This window comes from Lupinus angustifolius, chromosome LG20, assembly GCF_001865875.1.
Source record: "Lupinus angustifolius cultivar Tanjil chromosome LG20, LupAngTanjil_v1.0, whole genome shotgun sequence".
NCBI lineage: Eukaryota > Viridiplantae > Streptophyta > Magnoliopsida > Fabales > Fabaceae > Lupinus > Lupinus angustifolius.
This window is the reverse complement of record NC_032028.1, coordinates 3,284,601-3,299,339: the sequence shown is the minus strand read 5'-3', so window position 1 is coordinate 3,299,339 and position 14,739 is coordinate 3,284,601. Positions and strand designations below refer to the sequence as shown.

At 31.9% G+C, this 14,739-nt stretch overlaps 2 protein-coding genes across 2 annotated transcripts; both read right to left on the bottom strand.

The window, feature by feature from the left end:
- On the bottom strand, positions 2,106–6,238 carry LOC109336677 (IST1 homolog). Its single transcript, XM_019573417.1, has 6 exons — positions 6,105–6,238; positions 5,242–5,374; positions 5,049–5,152; positions 3,915–4,086; positions 3,663–3,803; positions 2,106–2,772 (listed from the first exon to the last, which is right to left on the bottom strand). Exons 1-6 carry the CDS (start codon positions 6,152–6,154, stop codon positions 2,425–2,427), a joined length of 948 nt encoding a protein of 315 aa, XP_019428962.1. The 5' UTR covers positions 6,155–6,238; the 3' UTR covers positions 2,106–2,424.
- Positions 7,158–10,509, bottom strand: LOC109335147 (caffeoylshikimate esterase-like). The gene is made up of 8 exons (XM_019571234.1): positions 10,056–10,509; positions 9,876–9,905; positions 9,399–9,528; positions 9,123–9,269; positions 8,898–9,028; positions 8,201–8,338; positions 7,599–7,697; positions 7,158–7,431 (listed from the first exon to the last, which is right to left on the bottom strand). The coding sequence occupies exons 1-8, from the start codon at positions 10,326–10,328 to the stop codon at positions 7,213–7,215; spliced, it is 1,167 nt and encodes a 388-aa protein (XP_019426779.1). The 5' UTR covers positions 10,329–10,509; the 3' UTR covers positions 7,158–7,212.

Genomic DNA, 14,739 nt, shown 5'->3' with positions numbered 1-14,739 from the left:
TATATACGAGTGTTTATGAGAAACTGCAAAGGTAGGGAGGGCCCTTCGCGCGCATTTGTTCTTGCTACCAACTTCCGATACCATTTCCCACCCATCAATTTGTTTTCTTTACTACTCAATAGTCTTGTTCTGTCCTTAACCTCCGTTACATCTTTGTCACACTCTCTCTCTCTCCCTGATCACAGTGAATAAATGTACGACTAGTGTGCCTCTTCATGCATAGGTACTGTGTGTCTTATGTGAAATAGAGTTGCACGAGAGAGGGTTATGTGCCATATTATATAATAAGATATTAACATAGATATAAATACAAAACTATAAATCTCATGTCTGAGAAAATCTCCACCTGCAAAAAAGGGCAGTGATACTTATAAATGTAAATAATGCATGTAATATAGGTAGGCATAGCATGCATGTAAAGGGACTAGGTAGGGCAATGTTATATGTGAAACTAGCTAGGGGCCTTAGGGTTCAGCATGAGGGTTCACCCTTTTAGCTTGTGTGGTCAATAGAGTAGAGTTGAAGTAGGTCGTCATGGAGTGTGGGAATGCCAACAAGAATGTTTTGGTTCTTCTGACTCACTTGGTGTATGGCCCTGCCAGTTACAGCAGCTCTTTTGGTGCTCTCATAACCAATCATGCTTCACCCATGCCTCTCCATATTAATGCTGCATCTGCTTTATGAGTCTTTGTTTTGTTTGTCTTCTTTTCCTTTACTCTTTTCATTATAAAATATGTAATTTGTAAATTTTTTGTCTTTCTTCCCTTTTGCTGATAAAATGTAATCGTGTAAGTAATTAGTATGTAAGGATACATGCGAGTATTTTTTTTCTTCAAAAAGTTTTTATTTTACATTTTATGACCCAGAGAGTTGTTTGCTTGAAAATGTCTAGTATATACAATTTTTTTGTATAAATCAATATAATAATTTAGTTCTATTTAATAAGATGTTCTAGCCTTCCAGGGAAACTAAACAATTTCAATCTGTAACAGATACAAGACATGGTTAATTAATTTGATATATTGTCTTTCCATTTTTCATGTGGAGTAGGCATTTAGCCTAGAAAGTTGATTGGGTTGCTTGTATAATTGAGATTTCAAGACAACCTTCTCGGGCCTATCTTCACTGCTTTAGTTCTTCTTAGATTGGGCTGTCAGATCTCAGAACCCAGCCTACTAACTAGCAAATAGATTTTTTTCATAGCTTAGAATCACACTAGATTCTGGCTTTAGCCTAGCAAGCCATTTCCCTACAATTTTACCACTTTTGTTCTTAGACATAAAGCTTGACAAAATCATGATAATAAACGTTCTGCTTGCTATCTAGTTTCCCAACAAATTTAACTAATTTAACACATTAAAAAAATCAGTTAAAAGTCAATTAATTGCTTTGATTTAATAAAAAAACATATAAATAATTACAAGTATTATTCAACATATGGTATATAATAAATTATTTTAATTAAAAGTGATAGTAGAATTATGTAAAGATAATTAAAATTACTTTTATTTTATACAAAAAATGTTGATATTTTTTGCTTATAACTGAGGAACCAATAATTTTTTATTATGAAACTAAATACATAACTTCTTTGATATATTAAAATTTATAATATCTTTTTAATTTCAGTATAAATATTTATATACAGTCAGTGAATATCATTCACAATATATTTATATTACTTTTATTAAGGAGTCTGATAAAACATAAATGATAGATACAGTAACACAGTATATAAAATTCATACATTATCAGTGTATACATATTTTTCTCTTAAATTTGTCACTTCAGTTTAAAAAACAAAAAAATACTACCATTTCGTCCAAACATATACCTTAACTTCTTGTGCCAGTCTTTTGAACTCAAATCTCATCATCGCACGAAACCAATGTATTACACATGTTTATGGCTTTATGCTTGTTGGAGCTGCCTGCAACTTCGTTTGTTATTTCCCCTTGCTTTTGCAGCTTAGCTTTCTAAAAGGATTACATTGTTTACTCTAGAGAAGAAAGCTCAACTTTTTGTTTGTTGCTTTAAAGAAATAAACCAGGCACACATGGAAGTTGTGTTAAATATTGCAACTTGTAGATGTTATAACAGATTGGAAATTTAATCACAAATTGCATTATAATATACACGAGATAAAAGTTTAACAGATTGAAAATGCACACAACTATCCCCTGGGAAAAAAGTGATTCTAAAATTATAATGCAACAATAACATCTTTTTAATGCATGATACACAAACATTCACAGCAAGCAAGTTCTGTATCCCATTCCATTACAAGAAATATTTGTATACTTATAGAATGTACAATACCGCATAGTCCTTATTACTACGAAACTATTACCTCCACAACAAGGAACATCTGATCCTCCAATGGCATTTAGGTGTTTTGTTACAGCATTGACTTCATTTTGAGGACTACAAAGATTTATCTTCCAGCTTCAATGATCGAAAATCATTTTGTACTAATGCAGCAGCAGCACGAGCAGCTGCGGTTGCACGCTCTGCAGATGCAATGGCAACTCGGGCCTTCTCCAATACATCAGAGGAATTCAATCTTGTCTCATTTTTAGCATCACCAACGGAGACATCATTATTTTTGTGTGACTGATCAATTTTGTTAGTATTCAACCAAACACTATTGCTAGAAGGACTAGGAGCTTCTTGGTGTTTATATTCTTGTTCATGAGGTGACAAATTATTACCGATCTTTTTGTTGGGAATATGAGATATTGTCGCTCCAACACCAACTGGCTTTGTTCCACCCTACAGGTAATAGACCAAAATAAAAAATTAAGAAAAACTGAAGTAGACAACAAGCATTATAGCTTGTCAAATCTAGGAATCACGAATTCTAAATTTATAACCATTAGTTGAGATGTATAGAGTATTTAACATGTAGGTCACTAAGTTCGTGATTTATTAGTGAGGGACAGTCTGTGTTATGTAACAAGCTTCTTGAGCTCAATAACTTAAGTTCTGCGATCACATGGACCGAGTACATTTAACTTAAATATATCAAAGAAGCCCTAAGACGGAAGAAGCCTGTGTTGATTGAGATACTACTGACAAAAGATAAACCAAAAGACTCAAGTAGTGAGATTAAGGTGATTGAACAATATCTGGAAAAAATAAATATGTTAACCATAACAAAAGTACATGAACCTCACTATATACAGTTTATCACTGTACCATGTTATGTGAAAAGGGTAACACCTAACTGTCCATATGTTTGACAATACCAGGAACATGGTATAGAAGAAACACACTAGTTAGCTAAAAAAATTGATTATAACGCAAAAAGTCTACCACAATCACGAAATTTTGACACTAAAAACCCTGCAGAAGTCTGAGGAGAACTGAATAAAATACTCTTGACTGCAAGTCTGATCTTATTTCTCATGGTAGAATTGCCACTGTCACAGGAAGAGCCACGTACCCTAAGATTGGAATGAAATTTGCAATAATTTCTGGAGTCACAGTTGGGGACAATGGTGACCATTATATGAGTGACAACTTAGTAGATTATACAAACGTTATCAACCATCAAAGACAGATATGACATGGTACATGGATCTAGTAGACTTTTAGTGAATAATATAATAATAACGAATGCCCAACAATGAAGAAATAGTGAAATCCACTGATAAAATTACCAGGAGATCTTCATGATTTTTCCTAAATTCTGCCTCAGTTTGAGAAGAATCCCATGCTAGATTGTATTCCTCTGCAATCTCCCTCAAGACCTTGAGTTTTACCTCTCCAGATGGAGCATTAACAGAAAGCTTTTCAATTATCTGAAATATAATATCAAAAGAACAGATGGACAAATGGCAGTAAGTTAATACTCGGGTATAATCAAAAGTTGTTCAGTCTAAAAGACAGTGGAAACTAAGAAGATTACTCACCATGCGGTTCACGCCTGAATCAGGACGAAGTTCAGATACTGCAGAGACGAATTCCTTCCCATATTTAGTGGTAAACAAGTTCTTGATATGCAATAAGTCTGGGACATCTGAGCATCTAGGGGCAGCAAAAATTATACTTGCAATAGCTTCTCGCAATTCTGAAGGGCAGTCCCTATTATAAGAAGGAAAACATCAAGTTTGATAAAATTTAGGGCAACCCAGTGCACGAGACTCCAACTTAGTGAGGTTTGGGAAGAGTAGGTGTACACAACATTACACTCGCAAGCGGAAAGGTTGTCTCCAAGATTTGAAGTTGTGACCTCAAGTTTGACAAAATTACAGAAATGAAATAAAATGGTTTGGTATAACTGTACAAGAAATTGAGGATATGTTTGAGAACTCAATTCAGTGATACATTCAGTGCATGAGAGATCACGGGATGCTTTTAGCAGCAATTATTTATTTAGTGTGTAATAGTTTCCTTCAATGAACTTGTAGCAATGAAAATTGTTTCAAACATCACACATTCAATGCTGCAGTTAGGACTTAAGAGTGTTGCATATTCCAGAGTTGCATGTGTAATGTGTCAATATACAATTATTCACAACATATAATTACACTTTTTTAATCTGAAGACTGAAGTTTTTGTCCAAATCAATTTTGTTGAACCAAGTTAAAACTTTTTACCCCATTCATGTTCAAAAACATACATTTTGTCCCTTTTGAACCTCCTTGAAGATTCAGAAATACTGTCACTGTTAGTAATTTAAATCAATCTGACAATAAGTGGTCATCTGACATGTTTGTGATCATTTCCTACACCAATTTTTTTTCCAATAGAGTACACATCTTTCCAAATGTTCTCTACTGTATTGAATAGTTACCAGTAAAATATTATGAAGCAGGGATATCCAAGAAAGCAATCACTTTGCTACCCATTTTAGACAAATTGCAGAAAAAAACTTCATGAAGCAATAATTAAAATGTTACAGAAGTTTGCAAATACCAGAAAACAGTATGGAATCTGCATGAGCACTGAACTTCATGTACATTAATCAACAAGAAATGAAAAAGTATAATACACGGTATGACCAGTAAAAAGAAATACTTAGGACTTAAAAATTATGGACTTACCGCTGGTTCTCAATTATGGGTACACGTGCTAAAACAAATTCACAGAATAACTCTATTATTTCATATGCAGCCCATATATTTTGTTCTCGTATGATATGCTCCACCTATTTAAATCAACGCAATTTAGAAACAGTAAGTCACAAAGGGGAAAAGATGCAAAATTAGCAGCCATTACCAAGAATAGAAGGATTACCCGAATTCTAGCAATTGGCTCCTGGCCAGCCTGCAAGAATTGGAATATCTCTTTACGCATTTGTTTCAGTTGCACATCTCTCTTGTTTTGTAGCAGCTTAATGCGTGAAATTGCTAAGTTTAGACATGTTTTACTACCAAAGGCAAAGAGAAGAAAAAAACAAGTTTACTACTTGTTACTACACATTGAAAGAGTATCAACATAAAAAATCTGGTAAAAACAACAAAGGTAACTGATTTTAGTTCTGTCAAAAAAGCTGGCATAACGGCATAGGGTTGACCAAAATCAAATAGTTCTTTGATCTTATATTAAAATGATGGAATTAACGCTTGATACATTCCCCTTATCCCCGGAATTGGACATCTGGAATGCCAAGTTAATCATGTGACCTAACTTTTGGAGTAAAAATTGGTCAAGTTATTACATAATACATTCACTCAAACCCAAACCATAGAAGAAGATTTTCAATATTCACATCTTACAAAATCACAGAAATCATCCCTCAGCTAAGTAAGGGTCCCTGCTCTTTCATCAAAATAGCTTCCCACCACATCCAACATTGAGGATAAGTTCCAAGCGTAAATTAACATTGGGGATACCTCATAAATATAGTTTCAAGTTTAAACTAATTAAGCAAAACCTAAAGAATCAAATTTGGAATTGAAATTTGAGACAGCCAACAATTTGCTTATCATTTGAGCAAGCGTATGATAAGAAATTTTATTATGGAATTGAATTAAAATCTAAAAGTTGGCTACGAAAAATCGGGTATAGAAAACAAGTCAATCAAGCATGGAATTAAATATTAATGAAGCTAATTATCCGAAGGTGAAAATTGAAAGATTTAAAGAGGGCAATCGTACCATCGAGTTCCAAAAACGCCTCTGTTAAAGAGTTGATTGAGAAGTGACATGATGATTTAGATGAAGATTGTCACTGCCAATTCTCAAATGCCACAAAACAGATCAACTTTTCTCCTAAACAGAACAATTTTCTCCGAAACCATGTTCTGATCCCGCAACTGTTTTACTTCATTGGGCCATTTCACCCGCCGACCCAACCCGAAGTTATTATATACCCGAAAGATAATTTATGCTTAATCACTTAAAATCTTCTTCCTTTTATTAATCACTTATGGTTTTAATTTCTAATTGTATAACAAATAGGCAAATTACTAATTTCAATTTGGTCCCTCTCAACTTAATTGTTTGTCTCACTTTTATTCATTACATTTTTTTGTTTGTCTACATTATATCATTTTGGTCCTCAACTATTAATCCAAACGATTAGGATTAGTCTTAATTTAGTGTCTCATGTGAAGGCTTTATACCTTATTCTACATAGATTTGATTTATTTAAGCTTTTAAATATGTTTTTTAGTGTACTATCTAAGTGTTGTCTATCTAAGTATTGTCGATGTAAAAATTTATATACAGTCGGTACATCATCTACCATTTATTTATATTTATAGAAGACTAAATGATAACTAAACACTATTGATGTTAATACAGTCATAATGTATGCATAAATTTTGTTCTCTATGTTTTTAAGTCAAGTCCGGTTTTATTCATATAAATGACACCCACCTTATGAATTGACTTAATTATGAGTAAGTTGACTTGGTTAGACTTGGTACTTAGTGTTAGAGTTTTATAAGTGGAAAAAAATTATTCAACTACACAAATTTAGCTGTTTTAAGATGAGAAGAGAAACAGGGAAACAACTCCTGTTTAACTTTACTGCTGATTTAGCCTCTAAATAAAGGGAGACTGTCTTATTTCTGGTTGAAAAATACAATTAGCATAAGTCTCTGACGATGAGAAATGTAAATTGTCATGTACATATATAAGAAAAGGCTAATATTATAGCTGCCATTTCTATGAAGTGATTTTTGTAAATGGTGTATGTTCATTACTGTTGTGGATGCCACCATTCTAAAGTAAGCTAATACATCCATGAAATGAAGCTAACTTATCTAACTGAGCTCCTAAAATCAAGCCATGAGATAATGTCATTATGGACCTCCAAAATTCTATTATCGGGTTCCCCTTCCAAAATGCCATGGTAACCTCCTTCATAGATCTTTACAGTCTTGTCCTTGCTAGATGCTTTCTCATACAGAAATTGACTCACTAATGGATCTGTCACTTTATCTTCCGCTCCTTGAAGAATCAATAATGGAGCCGAAACCTGACATCATTGCCAAATAAATGAACATGAATATTTGTTCTTGTAAAACAGTATTGCATGCACACAAAAAAGAACTGATATAACTATAGCAGAGATCCAGATTAGAAGAATTTGGAAAAGAATATGCAAAAGATTGTGAGCAAAAAAGCAAAAAAGGAAAAACTAACCTTATGTAATTGAGATTCAATATCTTGTGTGGCCTTCAAAAGTTCTATGCCAGTTTTTAACCTTGTATTATCATCATAAGAAAGGACATTGTAGCCCGCCTAAGAAAGAAAGAAGTAACACCTAGAATCAAGGACTATTTTTTGTGCAAGTGTAGTACAACAAACTCAAGGTTAGAAGATAATCAGTTACAGTGGAATTTGGAACTCATTCATGCCTTGGAAACCAAAAAAATAAGAATGTCTCTCTAGCCTAAATGTTGTTTATATAGGAGCAAACCTTGTAGTATATATGTATCAGTAAAAATACATAAAAATCCAATAGGATAAAATTGAAGTAAACAGTCTTATACACATGGATTCGGCTCTTGACTCATAAACAGAAGTTATCCTGTTAAGTTGCTGATCATAATTATGATACATCACGAAGGACTCAACTACTAAAAGTTTGAATGCCGGTGATGTGAAAATTTAACCATGCAGATAATATGGATATAGTGAAGCATAGATGATTAGTCATGAACTTTAAAGAAGGCATGATATGAAGGACAGGTTATTCATTTCACTTTATAAGCATCGAAAAATCGAGGTTGACAGTTACCGACCAATTTTCTGTTGCTTGGTTCTCTGTAGGTCAGCTCAGATATATCTTTGAAAGGGAATAGTTTTGCCTTTGGCACCACGTTAGACAGGAGACTTAATGCTGACAAAACTGCAGTTGATGGTAACATGCCCTCTGCAATCTTAGCACCAAAGTAAGATCAGCAAATAACACTATGTTGAATTGCACAATGTCTTCTATAGACATTTATGATATGCATTGATTTTTGCAATTCACCAAAAATATAAGCCAGATATTGAATTCTAAACAGCATAAATGGCAAGAGAGATGGACTTCCAATTCAGGTCCATTTATAATTAGATCCCAAGACTCTATATGGTATGTATATTACAATTTTCTTATATTGAAACATTGACATTCCTAAGGAAAAAGGGTAAATAATCCCTTATTGAAGGGAGACACTGCTAGTTTAATATTAACTTTGGTTATTATGTGTTTCATTTGCCAATGTGAAAAAACAGAAATCTAGTCCAAGCAATGGTTATTGCCAATATAAATTTTGGAGGACAAAATTCAACATCATAGAAAAGTGAAACTGAAAATTAGAGATGAGATAGGAATGATTAGAGATTAACATTTAGTGCTCACAACAACTCAACTTTGAAATGAATCTGAAGTTGAAAACTATACTAATGATGAAGCTGGTAAGCATCAACTGCAATATGAAGGAATGAACTTACTTTACACATTGGTGCTACAAGGATTACTCCATCCCAATCATTTGATTTCTTCAAATGAGCTTTTAGAGCAACTGCTCCACCCATCGACTGCCCTAATATAAATCGAGGCAACTCTCTGACTTCAGGCCTTTCTGTCAATTAAAATACAAAGCATAACCAAACAACATCATGAATTTTCACATATAAAATATGGGTTCAGTGACAAAAATGATATTGAAGTCATACCTCTAATTTTTGCAAAATGTTCTATAACATCATCAACCAGATCATTGAAACTTGGTATGTGACCATGTAATCCTTCAGAAAGACCAAAACCAGGAAAGTCCATAGCATAAACACCATACCCAGAACCTGCAATCCGCTTCGCAGTACCTGAAAAAAATCCGTTATGACTAGTGATAAATTAAATCTCTAGCTTTTTTAGAATTAAAAACAGAGACAGCTCAATATACTATTCACAACTCATGCCAACATTCTTGAAGTGAAATTATGACAACAAACCTTCAAAGAAAAAGGTGCAAGTACTGCCATACCCATGGCAGAAAAACAAAGCTCCCTTCATTGGAACACCAGGATCTGGCATCCAGCTTTTGCAGAAAATTTCCAATCCCCTCGAATTCCTTTCGTACCACTAATAAACAAAGTAACTAAATTAAACACATTTGTATCTGATTTATAATGAAAATTCTAGACTGTTTTTTGCAGGGAACAGTGCCTAAGGGTGTGTTCGGAAGTTGGTGACCGGAGGGTAATGGAGAGAAGAGAAGACTTCAAAGTCGTGGAATACACTTATAAGATGACTCTCCAACCTTTCTTTTCATTCCCCTCTAAAAACCAACTCGCAAACAACAATAAAAAGTACTCACTCAAAATTTGATTGGGAGTGTTCAAAGACTCTCTTTTTTTCTTTTCTTTTTTTGAGAATATGCTACTGGAGATTAAGGCAATCAAGTGAAGCAAGAAGAAGAAAAAACTTACTTCTTGAGTTATGATTCCAGCCGGAGCAGTCTATTGAAGGCCAGTAAAAGTATCAAAGATAAACACATCAGTTAATAACTGTTAAACAGATACAAAAACAGACACAGCGAAGAATAACTCAAAGAACAACACAAAATTATGATGTATTGGAAATTGAAGGGTTCAATGCAAAGCAACTACCTTGAATAAGTAATGGTCGAGTTGCTGGTGAACGTGAGTGAAAGCTGATCGGACACGTCTCCGGGAAGGTGCAAAGTCCAGATTCTGAGAAGCAATGTCATTCAACTCAATGCTAACATCTTCCAAGTTTGTCTTTTTCTTTGCTGCGATTACCTTCACATGTGAACTGTGTTGTTTGTTGAATTTTGGAATTTGAATTTGATGTTTCGTAAGAGTTGAAGAGAAGGAGAAGCTATGTGATCGGAAACTGGATGTCATAGATGATAGATCCATGCTCGTTGACCCTAGTCTTAGTGGGTCGGTGTCATTGCTAATGAGTCGTTTTCAGTATTTTAGCACTCATCTTCGTGCATTGGTCATAGACATAGTCAATGTTGTCATAACCCACTTTTACTTCACTTCACCAATCGTTCCTCTTGAAACTTGGTCATGGTTCAAAGTTCTAACCAACTTAACTAAAAACTTAGAACAAATCATGTGGTGCATCAATGATAATTAAAAAGAAGGATTTTGTTAATTAATATAATATATTTTTATCAGTAAGAAACAGATATATTTAGGACATCATATATCTATTTAGAAACTTGTAGCGTCATGGTGCATTATCCAAGTACTTGTATTATGCCGTCCTCCAAATGTCCCCTAATCAATTGCACGTGTTTAAATTAGGAGTGATCACAATGTTTCACATTTATTTTATTTTTTGTTTGAGTATAAAAGGGAATTATGACTAAAATGTTATAATTTAATTTTGTATTATTTATTTTTCCAGAACCTGTTCAAGATCATCCACAGGATATATGTCATAGTTATTTCAATTTTTCTTCACATTAGCTAAATAATTTTCTTCTTATTCATAAACACTTGAATCGATTCGAACTAGAGTTTAGTTTAATAAGAATTTGTTTAGCTTGAATCTGAATTCGAGATATTCTTTTAGCTTTAGTTTTGTTCGGTTAAAGTTCACAGACTATTCGACTCAACTTGAATTGGTTCATTTGTACAAATTAAATAATTAATTCATTTAAAAAAGTATTTGCATAAAGTTATATATAATTATAACAACAATAAACATAAAAATAATGCAGAGTCATGATATAATAACAATAAATATAAAAGATTAGTAAATATAAATGTTATATATAATATAAATGTTATATATATATATATATATATATATATATATATTATATTTATTGAGTTAGTTTATAAATATAACGAGTTGAACTGTATCTAATACAAGTTTGATTCATTTATATAACGAGCTCAATTTTTAGTTCAAGTTCGATTTATTATGATCAAAGTTTATCGAACTAAAAAATGAATGAAGATTTGAACGAATATTGAGTTAGTTCGATCAACCCTGCTCAAAATATAACTCCTTATTTGGGCCGGAAGCCATATGGACTACTAATGGTAAGGCGATTGCATCCATGACCATAAATTAGCGCCCATATTCCTTCAAATGTTGCTGGATATTAAAGTCTTTGACTCTCTTCCTAAAAAGTACGCTTGTGTTATGCTTAGTAACAATGGCTATGTATTCATGTTACAACTGAAAAGGATTGCATAGGCCATTCTACATTATGTGAAAATCACGATGATTCAATTTTAGTGAGTCAAATAATAATTTACTGAATACTAGAGAATGGCTAGTTTTCGGGGGATGCATTTATTGATGTTGAGTAATTTTGATTTATAGCCCCTTAAACTCTTTTTTAACCTAAAATATGTAATGGTATATGCAATGTTAGTGATACAGAAAATTTTCCCCTGCTTCATTTTTCATAGTTGTAGAACAATTCCTGTCATCGTGTTTTTATCTCATATTATTGGCATATGTATACTTGATGGTCATGAACCATAGGAGAAACCACAATCATAACTTTTGTTGATAGTTGAGATATGAAATTTTGTTTTGCCTAGGATTCTGGCCTACTCAGTCCCATATCATTTTGGCACAACCATAATTAAACTTTTACATCATTACCTTCAATCATAATAATTTAGATTGATATAATATTTTTTATCTAGTAATTAGTTAATTTTATTTTATTCGAATTTATCATAAACTATTATTTTAGTTTATTATCAAATTGTTTATAACAATTTATACCTATATAATAAATTATTTGGGGTAATTTATATTTGAATTTTACCATTTTTATCATCTCACACTTCTATGTGGTATTAGAGTAGTGGTTACTGTTTCGTTAGTGGTTTGCTGAAAATTTGAAACTTCATTTAGTCATTTTCTTTTATCATGTCATATTCTCATTAGTATTCATTCATTTTTTAAATTTCAACCTCAAAATTTCATATTATATACAACAATTATCCAAATAAACAAACATTAATCAATTACACTCACTAACAAATTATTATAATAGTGACTTCTTTCTCATAACGATCACTCTAACAATAATTATATATGTATTATACTTTTATTATTTATAATATTTTTTGTCTTTATAATAAATTACTTATGTTTGCTTATATTTGAGTTTGACCTTATGTATATATTTTAGTTGAACTATAATATAATAAGAGGCATATTAAAATTATTAAAATATGAGTTAATCCAAATATCTAAAATATAAAAGGATTAGTGCATATATTTTATTTAATAATATTTTTTTACATAAACCCAAAATCAAACGAGTTTGGCTCTTCTCCATTACTAGAGAGGCCTGTGAGACCTAGGATAATGACATGTGTCATAAAAAATGGATGGTTTAGATTTAAAATTAGAATTATTTAATATTTTAAAAAATAAGAAAATAAAGGGTCTCACTCCAGAAGAAACAATAACATTCATCTATCTTCATCTTCATTTGCACTACCCATAAGAGAGAGAAAACGAAATCACAACCCAAAAATGAAGACAACTTCATCAATCTTCATCTTCACTGCCTTCATCTATCTCCAGAAACAATAAACTTTATCTATCTCCAGAAACAATAAACTCAATCTATCTCCAGAAACATAGACTTCATCTATCTTCATCTCCATAAACAAAAAGAGTGCTATTATCTTCCTCCATACACACCTTAACTCCCTCCATTCATGGGTATGATTCACATATTCCTCTTGTTTCTAGAGAGAGATGAAGTTTATTATTTCTGGAAATAGATGAAGTTTATTGTTTTTAGAGATAGATAAAAATAGATGAATATTAATGTTTCTAGAGTAAGACCCTTTATTTTCTTATGTTTTTATTTTTTTAAATATTAAGTAATTCTAATTTTAAATATAATCTATCCATTATTTATGACATGTATCATCATCCTAAGCATTATTGACCTCTCCAATAATAAGGAGGAGTCAAACTCAAATCAGACTAGGGAACTCACAATTATATGACTCCAATTTCTATAATCAAATATGTTGATGCATTGATTCCATTATTTAAATACATAGAATTCCCATTGAAGTTATATTTCCTCCTTAATATGGATAGCATTATACTGTCCATATTTATTGTCTCACTTGTTTGTGTTACTCCATGTGCTAGGAGACATGATTGATCAAAAAATTATTTAATAATTACATTTTTAACTTAAATAATTTTGTCAACCATTTAGAGATAATGATATATAGAGTGACATAAAAAATAAACCAACAGATGTGTTCCCGCTCGCTATGATTCTTATTAAGCATTTTTAATTGGACTGCACATTTCAATATGAAAATAGTTAATTTTCTTAAAAAGATATTTCAAGATTACAATTTATCATTTTAAGTCTTATTGGAAAGTTCACAAATTTATTATTCATCACCAATGAATAAAGAAACAATAAGAGAAAAATCAATAAATATACGGGGAAAAAATAAATTAAATTGCATTATAAAAAACTATAAAAAATGGAAAATGTTGACCTATAGTGAGGAAAGGAAAGTATATTTATTTTATCTCAAAACGAAAATACTTGCATACTTATCTACACACTCACATTACATATATAGGAATCTAAATCGATAAAGAAATAAGATAGAAAAACATTATGATGAAATTAATTATATTCATCAGAAATACACGAGCATGAGTAATATAGTAAAAACAATTGAAGTAATTCATGTTCAGAATTGAGACAACAGTGCAATGGATAGGTTTTCAAACTTCTATTATCGGTCTTAGATGGATACCCCAAAAGCAAAATGAAGTGAAGAAATTAATCGGTATTCCCACTATTTTCATTCCCCTTCCGCAAAGTCTTCAATCAATAGAGGATGAAATCATTACAGTTGATGATTTGTTCAAAACTATCACATCTTAATACTATCAAAAGTCTCATTGTACACAGCTTTCTGACTTGACCACAATTGATTTAATTGTTGTTTTCTATTGCTGAACTACATCACACGCCTTTTTGGACTTGGAAGATCACAGAAGTGATTATGAAATGAATTAAGCAATACAATGTATCTCATTTTTTTAACCAGTGTCCTTAACGGAGGCAACCTGGCTCAAAAGTGGATAGGAATGTGTGCATCAGCAAAGTTTTTGTTTTTATCAGATATTTAAATATTTGTTTTATTAATTAAGGATTATTTTCTTTTATTACATGTGTTAAAATTTTATCTTTTTTGAAATGTGCGATTATCCTCTCAACAAATATTCCTTTAAGAATTTGTTTGAGAGTTAGATTTTAGAGGAAAATGAAGAGAAAATAAAAACTTGAGA